General features: G+C 41.0%; 1 protein-coding gene across 2 annotated transcripts; it reads right to left on the minus strand.

Moving 5' to 3' along the window:
- Positions 1–553: 553 nt before the first annotated feature.
- Positions 554–3,286, minus strand: LOC307063957 (HMG box transcription factor BBX-like; the record flags this gene model as incomplete). 2 transcript variants are annotated; one of them, XM_079720367.1, is made up of 2 exons in its annotated part: positions 554–936; positions 1,087–3,286. In XM_079720367.1, the coding sequence occupies 2 exons, from the start codon at positions 3,284–3,286 to the stop codon at positions 554–556; spliced, it is 2,583 nt and encodes an 860-aa protein (XP_079576493.1). The 2 variants fall into 2 exon arrangements, with proteins under 2 accessions (XP_079576493.1, XP_079576492.1); XM_079720366.1 differs by having other exon boundaries at positions 554–3,286.
- Between the last annotated feature and the right edge of the window lie 14,608 nt (positions 3,287–17,894).

Raw genomic sequence — 17,894 nt, forward strand, 5'->3', positions numbered from 1 at the left:
ATGTACAAAAAAGACTAAGAATATCTAATAATAACTAGTGCAGTGTGTCAGTTTTTGTTTTTTTGTTTTTTGTTTTTGTTTGGAAAGAATAACTAGGTAATATATGAAACTAGTTTCACACTCTCTGGTTGGTAAAAGAGATGCTGGATGAGCTACAGTAAAGGCAGCCTTTTACCAAGTTACCACCTATTACCATCAAAAGCCTTCAATAGAAAGCAAAGCTCTAGGATCATCCCATTTCTGCTCATTATCAGACAGACAACATCACCCTCAAAGACTCTGGGTTCTGAAAGAACAAACTGGCCCAGGGTGCCAACTTCTGCTTCAAGTGAATCTGGGCCGTGTAGGGCAACAAGCACTTGTTTGCTGTCTCTAGTTTCCACCACATGGACTCACTAGCATCTCTCAATAAAGACAAGGCTAGGGTAGTAGGTAAAGCACAATGTTTTACAATTAAAGGGCGCTTCACTGGTCAGCGCAAGAAATAAGTACAGGAGTCTGGGGCATTTCTTTTGGCTGTCCGTCATGGGTGAGCGGAGTGGATCTCTGACTTCTATGCATTTTCCACGGCAGCCACTCCGGCCAGCGCAGCGAGGCTGAAGAACGCAGACACGGCGGGCATCTCCGGGGTGCTGCTCCGCGTCTCCGTGGCCTCTTGGTTGTGTGAGCATTCGTCATTGCAGCCTGTCTCGGTCACCTTAACAAGACTCCTCTGCAGTTGTTCCTTTGGTTTGTCATCCAAAGTACCTCCTGCTGGTGATACCCGGCCATCTGCTGTCCTGACAAGGTGTGTGATCTTGGTTTTCCTTGCTTTTCTCTTTTGACTGCCCACCAAGGGTTCTTGCGCTGTTGTTGGCTCTGGAGTGTTGGGAATGGATGGGGCATTTTTAACCTTATAAGCAGGCTCTGTGGTGTTTCTGTCTTCTGAAAATACGGCTTCTGTAGGGTGAATGGCAGCCAAGAAGAGTTGCTTGTTTGACCATTTATCCCCACTTCCTTTTTCCGGACCATTAGGCTTCTCCTTTTTGTGCTTGTATTTGCTGACAATTTTGTGGAATAAGTTCTTTTTCTCAGACTGGAAAGGACCTTTGCTGGTTTTGGTCGGTTCTGAGGACATATGTCCAGTCTTCTTCTTTTTTCTTGGGACAGGTACACATTTCTCGTCAAATGTAACAGGACTATACTGAGGGAGGCTGTGGAATTTCTTTTCAAATTCTTCACACAGCTTTGCTGAGCCAAGGAGAGAGTCTTCCTTTGCCTTTGTCTTCTTGAACTTCTTGCTTCCACTGGTCCCACTCTGGTGAAACGTCCAGCTTTCTTCATGCCAACACTCTTCATGATCAGAGGACTTTCCTTTTCCTGACCTTCGTTTCCCTCTGCCAACATTAGCTCGCAGAGACGTGAGCATACCCTCAGACACCAGGGTTTTATAAAGAGCACCTTTGCAAGACCTCTCAGATTTCCGGGAGCCACAAGTCTCTATTTTTCTGTGACACTCACTGTCCTCAGGCTTGGCCTGTCCCGATAGACTGGGTGGTAATGCATCCTCCGTAGGGGTCAAAGGTTCTGCTTTTATACCCTCTGGTACCTCACCAGAAATGTTCTTGCTGGCAGAAATACTGATAAAATCTTGAGGTCTTGACTCTTGGCTGGTGTCTGAGGATTTCTCCTTTGACATTTTCTTCTCTCTTGATTTCACTTTCTTCTTTGGTGGCTTGGCATCCAAAATGCTTCCCTTGCCACTCGAGGATGTATGGACCTTCTTGCGAGGGGTATCTCCAAGCTTCTCGATGCCCCAGTCTCCCTTTGCAACAGCTTCAATGGTGTACATGACACTCTCGATATCAGATTCCGAGGACTGCCTCTTTTGGCAAGTCTGCTTGGGTGTGGATTTATCATTTCCATGTCGATCCATTTTGTTTTTCTTCTTTTTCTTTTTTAGCTTGTCTGGTTTGCTTAATGCTGTGGGATCCTCGATGATCCTAATGCCATGAGGATGGCACATGGGATCCTTTCTACTGGGAACATCGCTTATTATTATCTTGCTACTGCCAGAGTAAGAAAAATCAGGGAAGTGACTACATTTTTGATCGTCTTCTAATTCTTCCTTTTTAATTGCTTTAGGAGCTTCCATTTCTATACCCATTATATCATCCATTCGCAGCTCCTTAAAATTTCGTAATTCCTTAGAATCTCTTACATTTTCCTTAGCTGATTTTTCAAATTCTGCTTCTTTCTGGAACCTGGCTTCATCGATTTTCTCCATTTTCATTTCTCTTTCTTCCTTGCCCTTCTCCAATTCTTGAATTCTTCCGCCATCTGATTCTTTGGCTTTTATTAGCTTTGATTCTTCCATTTTCACCCCCTCTGATGCCAGGCACATCTCTGCCAGTTGAAAGAGGGCAGACTTTCCACAGCGTTTTACAGGTTCAGCACCGCCCAACTGTGAAGTCTTCGAACAAATCTCTGCAAACTGAAACAAGGCTGATGCTTGACATTGTTTTGACGCAACATCAGGGTGGGAGGTACCTGAAGATATCTCGGCAAACTGAAATAATGGTGACTTCTGACGCAATTCAGAGGATTCTGAAACATCAGGCCTGCAAGTGCCAGAGGATATCTCTGGTGTCCCAAGAACATGTTCTGCAGCTAAAAGCAGCATGCTCAGGCCTCCCATTTGAGTAGGATCAGCCATCCCAAAGTTAAGCTGAGGCATTTCTTCAGGCTTTGTTTTCTTGGGGCTTGGCAAGGCTCTTGAAGAGTCAGATGGGAAGGCCCATAGTTTCTCCCGTGGATTGACAGTGGATGTTGGGGATTTCACAGGCTTGTTTGTGGTAGCACACCATTTGTAGCCAGGATTTGCTTTCATAAATGCATGTTTATACTCCTTGGCCATGTCTGTGTATTTCTGCTTTTCCTTTGGATTGAGAACAGCCCACCAATCAGCTAGTATCTTGGTAGCACCTCGGTTATCAAGCCTGGGGTGTTCCTGACGTACAAGAGAGCGATGACGTTTGCAAAATAAGAGAAATGCATTCATTGGTCTCCGGGCTCGCTGTTCTGGTGATTCATCATCTTCAGTTTCACCATCTTGCTCTAGACCAGCGGCCCCAAGAAGTTGAACCTTATCAATATCCTCCTCTTCGTCTTCCTCTTCTTCCTCTTCTGAAAAGTCAAGAAGTTGCTTTGCTAGCAATGGATGCCACTGAAGGCACTTTCGTTTTGGTCCTTTTCCAGCTCCTTCTCCTTCTGCGGAATAATCTTTATTTCTATTACCGCCTTTCATTGCTCTGACCGGTCAAGTCAAGACTTTCCATCGTGATTTCAATGGAACATCAGAACTTCCAGCTTCTGTGATGCAGCAGAATTCCAGGAAGGCAAACGGAAAGTACACAGGGAGGAAGATGAACTGCGGCAAAGCCTGTGTCATATGATACTGACTTCGCGGGTTCGCCGGGCGCGAGGGCGTGTGTGTGGCTCGCCCTCAGCGGCCAGTCAGGGGTTCTCTATGGGAAAGTGGAGAGAGAGGAGCTCGCGGAGCCGCTCTGCCTCCGCTTCACTGCACACTCCAATATTCTGAGTTTTAAAGAGTGACTCTCATAACCAATAAGGACCTACTCTATGGCACAGGGAACTATACTCAATATTTGGTAATAACCTATAATGGAAAAGAATCTGAAGAAGAATATATATATATGAATCACTGTGCTGTACACCTAAAACTAACACAACATTGTAAATCAACTATACTTCAACTAAAAATGATTAATTAATTAATCTAATTAAATACAATTTCTTCCCTAAAAAAATAAGAATGACTCTCAACTCTTCTAAACATATAAAATATTTTCTTAAACCTTAATCCACCCACTCCTGACACGTTAGGACCTGAGGCAAGACTGCGCTGTGCTGGAGGCTGAGGCCCTGCCCTCCAGCTCTGGGTCTGCCCCGTGTCCTGTAGGGCCTTGCTTACGGGACGGAACGTGGACGCCCAGCCACGTAGCCAAGCTCCCGCCTCCCCTGCTGCACACAGATGAGCTTGGTCCCCTGGGGCCTGCAAGTGTCACATCTGTGTCTGGGCTCGTCTTCTAGACCATGGTCGTCACCTGGAAGCTTCTTAGAAATGCAGAATCTCAGGTCCCACCCAGACCTACTGAACAGTAGTCTACTTTTTCATAAAATCTCTAGGTGACTTATGTGCAAGTTAGAGCTTGAGAGCCTTTGCTCTCACGTGGGAGGCTGAGGTCAGAGGCACCCATCTCTTACGTTTAAGAGACGCCCTGTTAAAATGCTTTGTTCGTCTTCTGACCTCTGAAGGACTTGAGAAGATACTGGCCAATGATCAGTTCTGTTCAATTCCTTGTTGGACTTAAGGTACATTCCAAACTATAGTTGATTTTTCCTCTTATACATTTAATTTTTTGCGGTCAGGTAATTTTCCTTAAGCTGTTTTCTTAGTTGGAATGCACCCCACCCACCCTACTCTGTCAATATCACCCGCATCAGGGTGGCCACCTCTTCCGTGAAGCCCACCGCAATACCCCAAAGAAAGAGCTTCCGTTCTGACCCCATCCTCCTTAGTTGAAAACTCTGGTAGCCCATTCACTGGGTCTGCTCTGGTTATACAACTGAAGCCTCCACGAGACAATCAGCTCCCTGACATAGGAGCTGAGTCCCATTCAGATTTAGATTCTTCATTACCCATAGCTGAGTCTATTAGATTTTAAATAAACATGTGAAATTAAATCTGCCTCTCTTAAGTTTATTTTTGTGGCCCCTGCAATTCTCTGCTTGTGCCAGAAAGGATATTAAAATAGCCCTGCAATTTTAATGAAGGTAGGTTTTACTCCTGGGTCTTACCACATTTAGGAAAGTGTATACATTTTGTACTTTCATGCAAAATTGTGCTTGGCACCGACCTGGTGGTCACGAAGGGAAGCAAGGGTGTTCTTCGATGAGAATTCTTGGGCAGCTGGGTCTAGTTCTGTCAGTGAACAGTATTCAAATGGAGGAATTGCTTTAGCTTGGAAAGTAGACCTCAGATATAGGAGGAATAGAGCAGAAGAAAAAGGAACTTATGAAAAACGGAATACAGAAGTGTAAAGGAAAGGTAAATTTCTATGACTGGCCCAGTCTTCTGGCTCTCTGTGTCCATGGATCATAACTGGGGAGTCATGGGAGTGCAGAGAGGGGGCAGGAACTTGCAACGGGGAGTCTGTGCTCTAGTTTTGGCTCTTCTGCTAATTAACTGAGCACCTGAGAAGCTCACTAAATATTTGTTGGTCTCTGTGGTCACATCTGAAATATGAACAGTTGGTCAATGCTTCTTAACCAGAGAAGAAAGCTAGAAAAATGGGGGCGGGGTGGGTAGGGGGTCTTGTTTAAAGACACGTGGCCAGGTGGGACACCCAGAAATGCGTATTTGCTGGGTTTGTGATGGGCCCCAAGTATGAGGTGCCTTTCTGATATTCAGTTCTGGTTAAGCATCAGTAAATCAGATGCTCTCTTAACATTCCTTCTAGCTCAAATATTCCCCGATTTCATGACTACCAGCCCCGTAGTGAATGCATGGTTAGGAGTCTACGTGTCTGGCAGACACTGCTGGTTGTACCACTCTTCCTTTAGGAACAAAACCCAAAGTTTTTGCTCCGCACACGCCTCTCAGAATAACTATTACATTTCCCAGCTTTCCTTTGGGTATGTCCGTGGACTAAATTCTGGCCAAAGGGAAGTGGTGAGTGTAGGTTCTGGGAGCGCTCTTAAAAGACAGAGGTGTGCCCTCTTGCTTCTTCTTGCTGACAGGCATGCATAGATGATAGTGGAAGATGGGCCAGCTGGGTCAGTGCCGGACATGGGAGCTGCCATAGAAGATGGGAGGGAACCAAGACAGTGTGGCCTGGGTCCAGGACACCAGGGAGTCGTGTCAGGAGGGAACTTCCTACCCCCAGGCTTCCTTTATGTGTGAGAGAAAGACATTATCATCTAGTTAAAGTAACTGCAATTTTGCTCTTACTCTTTCTTTCAGCCAAACCCATTTTAAACTAAAACAATATGGAGCATGAAAAAGACTTTACGGACTCCAGTTATGCTTCCCAATCTTCATGTCAGCACGAATTGGAATGTCTGTTTACTGTGGCTTCTTGTTTTCTACTTCTGTAAATGTAGTATGTTTATAAGATGGAGAATACTATTGTCTTTTACAGAGAGCACTTCTTTCACAGCCAGAAATTGATGGAGAGGTATCACAATTTTAGGAAGCACAGTTTTCTTTTTATGATTTTATCTTATTCTCTACAAACATATATTATTTCCTTAGCATATGCCATACATATATATATATATATATATATATATATATATATATATATATAATTTTTGCCCTCAAAAATGGTCAGTCACCATTAATTTTGTGTGAAATTTGGTAGGACCTGAACTACAGTGAAATACCAAGAACTGCCATTTAAATTACATATTATTGCTAATAATTGTTATGATTGGCAATAAGCAAACATGTGGTGTTGAGTTTTTTAAACGCTTCTACATTTTTTTTGAAAGTTTGGGCTTTGACAAGAGCTCATTAGGAAAAAACCTTTAATTCTTTTCCTTCTTATTTATAGTTGAACAAAAATGCACACCTCCACACACCATATATGTATACAATAATGGAATTTGTTTCTTGTGAACTTGCATTTAGCCTGTGAAAATTACCTTTAATGACTTTGAAAGATATTGTGCTTTTTGCACATTTTAAGTTTCTGATGGGGGACAGGGATGAGGGGCAGTGATGGGAGGATGGTGAAAGAAAAATTATATATATACATATACATATATATATATATATATATATATATATATATATAAAATTCAGAGCATAAGACCTGCAAAATTCTGGGATTAAAAGTCATGTGAATAATCATTTCCATTTCCAAACCTCTCTTAATAAATAATGGTAAAATGCCACAGTAGATATTTCAGGCTATTTAATAAAACTCTCCTTCTCTGTCTCTCTGTCTGCTTTCTCTCATACACACACACACACACACACACACACAGCACACCCCAAAACAAACTCATTCTCACATACAGAATAGAAACTAAACCAAATCAAACCATAGAGAAAGATGATTGGGTGGGGAAAGGAAACGGGGACTCTTATGAAGAGCTCTCTCTGTTTACCTTCATTCCTCTCATCCGGGTCAGTGTAGATGGAAGCCACAGTAAAGAGGGAAAAGATAACAAAAGCCAATAAAATGAATGCCATTTCCAGGTTGGTAAACGGAAGCTCCATGAAAGACCACAAACTTCTTCACCTGCAATACAAAGCAGACACTGGCTTAGTATACCCTGGTCCAGAGAGAACTTGTTGAGTAATTATTTATTGTAGAATGAGATTTACTAAGACTTTTTAAGATACTTCTGTGCACCTGGAACAACACACCTGGCACTAGCAGAAATGGAGGGTGCTCTCGTTTTTTGAAATTTGGCATCAGTCTTGGTGTAATTGAACTTAGACTTTGCTGTGTCCATTGGAGGAGAACATGGGAGTCTGAATGGCAGAGTCAATTTATGTTTTATGAGTTTTTTGGACAAAACCCTGGGAGTAAAGATAGAGTATATTTCATATCATGAAGGAAAAAATAATGTTGGTTTCTATCTCACTAACCACACCCAGGTTCAGAGTAATGTTCTTGTGCCTGAAGTTAGCCAGTGTTTGCCAACCAGGTGATAAATCTACAACTGAAGCAATTTTTAGTGAAGAAACCATAGTCTTCAGAGTAGCTGGATCAAACTCAACCCAAATAAAGATAAATGTGTTAACAATTCAACCATGAGAACTTCCAATCTCAGACTCGAAAAAGGAGAGCTCATGTGTCTAGAAAGGAAAGCATAGTTCCATTGGGGGGAAAGGATAACATCTAGTTGGAAATAACCTCTGTCTTTCTGTCTTTCAATGTTTACTACATAAATGTAAAATATTTAAAACACTGCAGACATATGTGGGAATGTTATCATTTTAAGAAGACCCAAAGAAAGACATTTCACATCTTTCCACTGCAACTCATTCCAAATTCCTTATTTACTGTCTATTTTAGGGAAATAACTTCTTGGGGTCTTTCACCTAAGGGTTCAGTCTCCTTTAAATATATTTTTTAAATGACTTCATCATACCCTGTAGTTGAGAGACAAGATTTGAGGTGGGAGTTAGGCTTGCTCTCTTTCCTAGTTGCAGTCTTCCAGTGTTGCTCTAGCAAAACAGAGGTGGGTGAGGGGATAATTAGTTCTTTAAAATCTGCTGGTTTTGAACAGATTTCTGATTCTTTTTTTTTTCTTTTGGACATACTTCTTACAATTGACAATAGTTTGGGGGATATTGATCAGAAGTCTGTAGCTTTTCGTAGGTTTGTAGGACAGAAAATTAGACATGGAATTTATGTGTCATAGGTATGCACATTTTAAGATATAAAGAATACTACCGGGGCTTCCCTGGTGGCGCAGTGGTTGAGAATCCGCCTGCCAATGCAGGGGACACGGGTTCGAGCCCTGGTCTGGGAAGATCCCACATGCCGTGGAGCAACTAGGCCCGTGAGCCACAACTACTGAGCCTGCGCGTCTGGAGCTTGTGCTCCGCAACAAGAGAGGCCGCGACCGTGAGAGGCCCGCGCACCGTGATGAAGAGAGGCCCCCGCTCGCCGCAACTAGAGAAAGCCACGCACAGAAACGAAGACCCAACACAGCCAAAAATAAATTAATTAAATTAAAAAAAAAAAAAAGAATACTACCAAGGGGGTTAAGATGTATCTTGGAAATTTTTCACATCAGTGCACATTGGTTGAGCTTATTCTGGTTACTGGAAGCTGAGCATTCTAGAGTATGGCTCTACTGTCATTTAACCACTCATATTGATGGGAATTTGGGTTCCTTCTAATTTTTTGTCATTGCCAACAATGCAGCAGAAAATATTTCTTTGTAAATATAAATTTGCACACAGGTACACATATCTCTAGGAAAGATTTATAGAAGTAGAACTGCTGGATGTATAAACTTTTGAAATGTTCCTTCACAAATTTCCCTGAAATTTACAACCTTATCAGTACTATATGTAAAGAACTGGTTCCCAAATCCTTCCTCAACACTCCCTCTTTCGGTTTTCCCCCCCAATTTGAAGTTAAAAATACTATCTCATGTTTAAATTGGCTTTTCCCTGATTTCTAGTGAGGTTGAACATTTTTTTATGTGTTGATTTATTATTTATACAGTTTGCTCTGTGAATAACTTGTCTTTATCCTTTGCCCAGTTTTAAACTGGGCATTTGTAATTTTCTCACTGATTTGTAGACACTCATTATAAACTTTGGATAAAAAATTCCTTTCAGGGCTTCCCTGGTGGCGCAGTGGTTGAGAGTCCGCCTGCCGATGCAGGGGACGCGGGTTCGTCCCTAGGTGAAGTAGGTGAAGCTTCCTTGCCCAGTCAAGATTTCTGTTGGGCTACATGTTTTTCTACAGTGACTGATTTCTGTTCTTATTTGGACTCATATTTGCAAAGAAGCACTATATGTTATGTTTCAACTTTAAATTTTAAAATACATCATATGGTCCAGAACAAAAGCAATGTTCTTAAGTACCTCTGAATGGTCAAAGGTAGATGATTTATGTAAATTCAGTTAGGGATCAAAAGAGCCAGACTTCTTCCAGTGAGAAGAACTGAACTGACAGTCTTTGAAAATCTTTCTCTGGAGACTTCTTACAGTAACAGGGAAAAATGTGGGTTCTTGGTCAGTTTCTCAATAAATACAATTTCCTGAAATATCTCAGGGCTTTGTCATACCTTATACCCTTTTCAACAAAGAAAGTTGTCTTAACTATTCCCTTATAAAAAGGCATAGAGTAAGAGAATTGAGAATGTTAATTACAAATGAGATAGTGGATTTACAAACTATTAAGAGCTGCAGAACTCTTGCAATACTAAAATATTCTGAGTTTTTTTGTTTTGTTTTGTTTTGTTTGCGGTACGCAGGCCTCTCACTGCTGTGGCCTCTCCTGTTGTGGAGCACGGGCTCCAGACGCGTAGGCTCAGCAGCCATGGCTCACGGGCCCAGCCACTCTGCGGCATGTAGGATCTTCCCGGATCGGGGCACGAACCCGCGTCCCCTGCATCGGCAGGTGGTCTCTCAACCACTGCGCCACCAGGGAAGCCCAATATTCTGATTTTTTATTAAATATTTTTTATTCAGTTTTAAGATCACAGTTAAAGTACTTTAGCATGTTATACACATGACTTACATGTGCAAGTTTTAGAAATATCAAATTAAGTATAAGATTTTGAGGAAAGAAATTATATAAACGTGTAGATTGACTTTTACGACACATACATCTAAGAAAGCAATAATTCTGTTGTACCATTAAGTGGAAATCATTTATTACATGGCATGTTTACACCAACTCTAAAGAGAACCAAGCCAATTTCTGAAAGCAAGAAAAATGAGCCATTCGGTCATGCTGAAAACTGTCAACAGACTTAAGACCTGGTGGTCAAATGAAGCTGTGGTTAATTTATAACAGGTAAGTAAGCAATTCAAACCTATGGGAAAAGTTCATAATCTGGTAACGTGGACTCTCAGGTGGTTTTTATTCCTTTTCAGCAGATTCCTGAGAGCAAGCCATGAATGCTAAGGAAATGAGAAACATGTTGCCGAGCATGTGCTGAGCTCCAGATCACAAACCTCCCCCACCCCAGTTCTGCCGCTACGAGCTGAGGCACTAAAGTGAGGTGTCAGTGGACGTGAGCACTCCCCTGAGGCCGCCAGGGGAGGTCATGGTTAGTCCACCAAACACGTGCCTCTGTGATTTAGGTTAGAGCTTGTGAGGTAAGACGTGTGGTGCGGTGCAGTGGGAGGGTGTGGAGGCATGGAATTAGGTCCTTGCTCCTCGGTAACCAGTTCTGGCCCAAGTTATTAGAAAATCTCTGGAAAGAGTAGTAATGTTCACAATAACTAATTCTGTGCATAAAGATCAACTTAAGGAATTGACAAACCATTAGCCAGACTCATCAAGAAAAAAAGGGAGAAGACTCAAATCAATAGAATTAGAAATGAAAAAGGAGAAGTAACAACTGATGCTGCAGAAATACAAAAGATCATGAGAGATTACTACAAGCAACTCTATGCCAATAAAATGGACAACCTGGAAGAAATGGACAAATTCTTAGAAATGCACAACCTGCCAAGACTGAATCAGGAAGAAATAGAAAATATGAATAGACCAATCACAAGCCCTGAAATTGAAACTGGGATTACAAATCTTCCAACAAACAAAAGCCCAGGACCAGATGGCTTCACAGGCGAATTCGATCAAACATTTAGAGAAGAGCTAACACCCATCCTTCTCAAACTCTTCCAAACAATTTCAGAGGAAGGAACACTCCCAAACTCATTCTACGAGGTCACCATCACCTTGATACCAAAACCAGGCAAGGATGTCACAAAGAAAGAAAACTACAGGCCAATATCACTGATGAACATAGATGCAAAAATCCTCAACAAAATACCAGGAAACAGAATCCAACAGCACATTAAAAGGATCATACACCATGATCAAGTGGGGTTTATTCCAGGAATGCAAGGATTACTCAATATACGCAAATCAATCAATGTGATACACCATATTAACAAACTGAAGAAGAAAAACCATATGATCATCTCAACAGATGCAGAGAAAGCTTTTGACAAAATTCAACACCCATTTATGATAAAAACCCTGCAGAAAGTAGGCATAGAGGGAACTTTCCTCAACCTAATAAAGGCCATATATGACAAACCCACAGCCAACATTGTCCTCAATGGTGGAAAACTGAAACCATTTCCACTAAGATCAAGAACAAGACAAGGTTGCCCACTCTCACCACTCTTATTCAACCTAGTTTTGGAAGTTTGAGCCACAGCAATCAGAGAAGAAAAGGAAATAAAAGGAATCCAAATCGGAAAAGAAGAAGTAAAGCTGTCACTGTTTGCAGATGACATGATACTATACATAGAGAATCCTAAAGATGCTACCAGAAAACTACTAGAGCTAATCAATGAATTTGGTAAAGTAGCAGGATACAAAATTAATGCACAGAAATCTCTGGCATTCCTGTACACTAACGATGAAACATCTGAAAATGAAATCAAGAAAACACTCCCATTTACCATTGCAACAAAAAGAATAAAATATCTAGGAATAAACCTACCTAAGGAGACAAAAGACCTGTATGCAGAAAATTATAAGACACTGATGAAAGAAATTAAAGATGATACAAATAGATGGAGAGATATACCATGCTTCTGGATTGGAAGAATCAATATTGTGAAAATGACTCTACTACCCAAAGCAATCTACAGATTCAATGCAATCCCTATCAAACTACCACTGGCATTTTTCACAGAAGTAGAACAAAAAATTTCAAAATTTGTTTGGAAAAAAAAAAGACCCCGAATAGCCAAAGCAATCTTGAGAACGAAAAACGGAGCTGGAGGAATCAGGCTCCCTGACTTCAGACTATACTACAAAGCTACAGTAAACAAGACAGTGTGGTACTGGCACAGAAACAGAAAGATAGATCAATGGAACAGGATAGAAAGCCCAGAGATCAACCCACGCACATATGGTCAACTTATCTTTGATAAAGGAGGCAGGAATGTACAGTGGAGAAAGGACAGCCTCTTCAATAAGTGGTGCTGGGAAAACTGGACAGGGACATGTAAAAGTATGAGATTAGATCATTCCCTAACACCATACACAAAAATAAGCTCAAAATGGATTAAAGACCTAAATGGAAGGCCAGAAACTATCAAACTCTTAGAGGAAAACATAGGCAGAACACTCTATGACATAAATCACAGCAAGATCCTTTTGGACCCACCTCCTAGAGAAATGGAACTAAAAACAAAGATAAACAAATGGGACCTAATGAAACTTCAAAGCTTTTGCACAGCAAAGGAAACCATAAACAAGACCAAAAGACAACCCTCAGAATGGGAGAAAATATTTGCAAATGAAGCAACTGACAAAGGGTTAATCTCCACAATTTATAAGCAGCTCATGCGGCTCAATAGCAAAAAAACAAACAACCCAATCCAAAAATGGGCAGAAGACTTAAATAGGCATTTCTCCACAGAAGATATACAGACTGCCAACAAACACATGAAAGAATGCTCAACATCATTAATCATTAGAGAAATGCAAATCAAAACTACAATGAGATATCATCTCACTCCAGTCAGAATGGCCATCATCAAGAAATCTAGAAACAATAAATGCTGGAGAGGGTGTGGAGAAAAGGGAACACTCTTGCACTGCTGGTGGGAATGTGAATTGGTACAGCCACTATGGAGAACAGTATGGAGGTTCCTTAAAAAACTAAAAATAGAACTACCATATGACCCAGCAATCCCACTACGAGGCATATACCCTGAGAAAACCATAATTCAAAAAGAGACATGTACCAAAAGGTTCATTGCAGCTCTATTCACAATAGCCCGGAGATAGAAACAACCTAAGTGTCCATCATCCGATGAATGGGTAAAGAAGATGTGGCACATATATACAATGGAATATTACTCAGCCATAAAAAGAAACGAAACTGAGCTATTTGTAATGAGGTGGAGAGACCTAGAGTCTGTCATACAGAGTGAAGTAAGTCAGAAAGAGAAAGACAAATACCGTATGCTAACACATATATATGGAATTAAAAAAAAAATGTCATGAAGAACCTAGGGGTAAAACGGGCATAAAGACACAGACCTACTTGAGAATGGACTTGAGGATATGGGGAGGGGGAAGGGTAAGCTGTGACAAAGCGAAAGAGAGGCATGGACATATATACACTACCAAACGTAAGGTAGATAGATAGTGGGAAGCAGCCGCAGCACAGGGAGATCAGCTCGGTGCTTTGTGACCGCCTGGAGGGGTGGGATGGGGAGGGTGGGAGGGAGGGAGGTGCATGAGGGAAGGGATGTGGGAACAGAGGTACATGTATGACTGATTCACTTTGTTATTAAGCAGAAACTAATAAAAAAATTAAAAAATAAATAAATAAATAAATAAAAAGATCAACTTCAGGGCAGGAACAATTTTGACCACTGACTGCAACAAGGAAACAGTGGCCACCGAACTTCTAAGTACAAGGTTTCCTCTTTTCCGTTATTAGCATAAATCATACCACCGCAAATAAAATTTGGCCAGGAGAGGAAACTTTTTGTATGTGTGAAGAAAATGTATATTGATATTTTTAAGGAAAGCGTAGCACAAACAGATGGAGGTGTATGAGGGGAATCAAATGTACTTGTCTTGTTGTTCACTCTTTTGCTGCTTCTTTTTCTAAAATGTAAGATAATGTCCCCAGTGAAAAGGACAAGGTCATTTAATACGGGGTATAATCAACTTCACTATCACTTCCAAACTATATAAAAGCAAAGCAGTCCATCAGACTCTGAATACATCACCAGACATATCTGGTAAGATGAACTGAACCACTGTTTCTTTTTTTATTGTAAGTATGATGTTAGTCAATCTAAATAAGATAACTGTAAAATAAAAAATTCCCAAACTCAAATAAACAAAAAATCCAAATCTAATTCTTTGGGAATGCTTGTATAAATAAAAGCAACACCTAATTAACAATTAGTACACTCTTTATAAGGTGCAAAACAAGATCCTATGTGGGGAAAGCTAAATTTTAATTCCCACCTAACAGTCACTCTGAATACTTTATAGGTCAACTGTAATAAGAGCATTTGCTTCTACTGCCCATTTTCAGCAATACATTGTTCTCTCTGGAGAAGGTGGTTTGGGAAGTCAAAACACTGCAGTGGAAAACAGTGGCACTGACGGTAGAAGCAAAAAAAGACAAACCTTTGAAACAGGACTTACTGAAATTAACCGTTAAAGCCGAGGTAGCCCATTAGGATTGGCCTTATCTGAGGGCTCTGTGGAGCAGTGCAATCAAAGGTGAACCTTCTCACAGCATCCCGTACACCCCGACTTTCCCTTTACAAATGAGGACTCCAGGCCTTGCACGACTTCCTTCCTTTTCCCCCAAGAAGCGGCGATGCTTCCCCTTTGCTCTATGGATGCTGGCCTCCAGCCTCCAGCTGCTGGTCTCCAGAACACTTAGGATTCATACAGTACTTTAGCAGGCAGCATGGTCCCACTGCTTCACATTAATGCCAAATGCCAAACTTGGAACAGAGTTACTTGATATTCCCCATCCCTCCCCCAGAACTGTATAAACAAAACATGTCATTCAGTTTTCAGCTTACTCCTAGTGCTGTATTGATTTATAATCTGCTTGAGATTTTACATAGGTGCAAACATTTCCAGAGGAGGAGCCAAGGACTACAGAGTGCAAACAAAATTTTCTATGACTCAGGCAGAGTAGCATCTGACTTGATAAGAGAGTGACAGGGATTACACAAGTTGGATTCTAAATAACCAGACCCGTTCAGATGCTCCTTTTTGTTCATAGTGTTCCATCCCTTTTTTTCTCTGCAGCAGTTTGAATGGCAGGAACTATAATAACAGTGACAACGTGGGAATGAGTTCAGCATGGCTTTGAGGGGGCACTGGTAGAAAGCTCATCTGACGGAATTAAATAAATATATTTTCGGGGGGGAAAAGACTGTCAGAATTACAATGGTATGATATATCCTTTTAAAAAAGAGGGCTTTCGGGCCTCCCTGGTGGCGCAGTGGTTGAGAGTCCGCCTGCCGATGCAGGGGATACGGGTTCGTGCCCCGGTCTGGGAGGATCCCATATGCCGCGGAGCGGCTGGGCCCGTGAGCCATGGCTGCTGAGCCTGCGCATCCGGAGCCTGTGCTCCGCAACGGGAGAGGCCACAACAGTGAGAGGCCCGCGTACCACAAAAAAAAAAAAAAAAAAAAAAAAAAAAAAAAAAAAGAGGGCTTTCAAGAATTCACCATTTTGATCTAAAATCTGGGACCTAACCTAGTTTGGGGATAAGAACCTGTGTCTTCAAAGTGGCTGTGGGACCTTTTGCCTTTTCCTGGCCTCATTACAGTTATCCAAACAAACAAACACTTAAGAAGGGCGTCTTACAGTATTTTCTCTCTTTCACTCAGCTTCTTAGAGCTGCCGCTTCACTAACTATAATATACTCTACACACTTCAAAATTACATAGGAAAATACCCAGAATAACTAAATAAATAAAAGGCTAAAGAAAACTGGAACAGTACTGTGTCTCCATCTGAGACTAAATCATCCACTTCCAGCAACACACAGAAGGGCTAGGACAATTTTGTTCAAAAGATTTATACACAGGTTTGAATCTAGAAATTAAGGTAAAAGCATAAATATTGAGAATTTCAACTAGATTCAGAATGGTTTCAGAAAGATATGATACAACAATTTAGAATAAAACAAAAGCAGAAGAGCATCATATTTTGGTTTGCTTGAGATATACATAAGGTGCAACAACTTTTTCTCTTGAGGATGCTTGTGGGACAAATGTTAGTGTAGATGGTGTTTGCTGGCAGATGAAGGTACACACCATAGCAATAGGATTTTCCAAAATAAAAAAGAATGAGAGAAGTGAAATGAAAATGATAAATGGGGGAGGGTACTACATGTTGGTCTGCAATATGTGTGCTCACAAATGTTGTTACCTGAAAATACCAACACCCCTCTCCAGTGGATTCAGGGCATGAGAAAAGCACTATTTTTGAAATCAAGACATTACTCAGAGAAATGACAAGGTGAGTGTCGAAAAGACTATAAAGCTTTGCAGGATTTCTGCTACTCTCAGTGCCTAACCGCTTAAAAATTAAGCATGTCTACAAAAAGGTGGGTTGTTTTTTTTTTTCTAAAGTATCTGAAAACAGTCGTATCCAGTAGGTTGCCCTCCACCCCGACCCCTGCCTAAGGGAAAAGCCACTGAGGTTTAGGAAAAGCACATCAAGTAAGATATATTAATCACATAGAAAAAAGTCATCTTTTGTTTTGCTTCTTTTTAAAAAGGGTCCCATGAATATACAGCACTCTGTTAAGGAACTCTAGTGAAACGTAATCAGAGGACTGGAGGAGAGGGCACTGGCAAAAATAGACCTATTCTAACATGTTCTAGAGAATAACAAGTTAGTGCCACTGTCAAGGTGCATGTTCTGCACCAAACAATTTTTGTTGTTGATTTTATTTTTTTTTTGGATTTTAGCTAATTATAAGTTTTAAATCACTGCTAGCAAGTGGTCCAGAAACTCCAACAGCCACCAACACTGGGACCCAGCAATTTTCAAACATTCACTTTGTGTTTCGAAATTTAGAAAATATTAATACAACAGCATCATAGTAAAAATATCATGCTAAAATCTGGGGTTGCTCACCTGATTTATTTCTGTGTGAATGGGGCTAAGCTTCTGCCTCTGATTAACCTTGCTTACTAATTCCTTCTTCCTCCATGCCCACAAGGAATATGCATTTTTGAGGACACCGTTCCAATGCCCTGATGCCCTCTTTACCTGCTTTGAAAAAATAAAGAGCCCAAATCTCTCTGTTCTTTTTCAATTCTGTTAGTATGTTGTACATGTTTTCCCGCACCGAAACTGAAGTAACATCTACAACCGTGAAAAGCTAAACCTAGTCAGTACTAATAGAGTCATTTTTTTGTATGGCTATTAGGTCAAATTACGATTAGAAAAAAAATCATCATTACAATTCAGTCAAGTATAAATAAGATAGCTAGATAAAACCTTGTAAACTGTCACCATTTAGAGATCTAATTCAAAAGTTTCCACCTTGAACTAACACTATCAAAATTCCGCCACTTTGAAAACCAGTAAAAATTATTGCTGGAATCCAATAATTAAAATTTGGTAGTTTGTGCTGTGATGCAAGAGTGGGGAAAT

The sequence above is a fragment of the Hyperoodon ampullatus genome, assembly GCF_949752795.1.
Source record: "Hyperoodon ampullatus genome assembly, chromosome: 1".
Classification (NCBI taxonomy): domain Eukaryota; kingdom Metazoa; phylum Chordata; class Mammalia; order Artiodactyla; family Ziphiidae; genus Hyperoodon; species Hyperoodon ampullatus.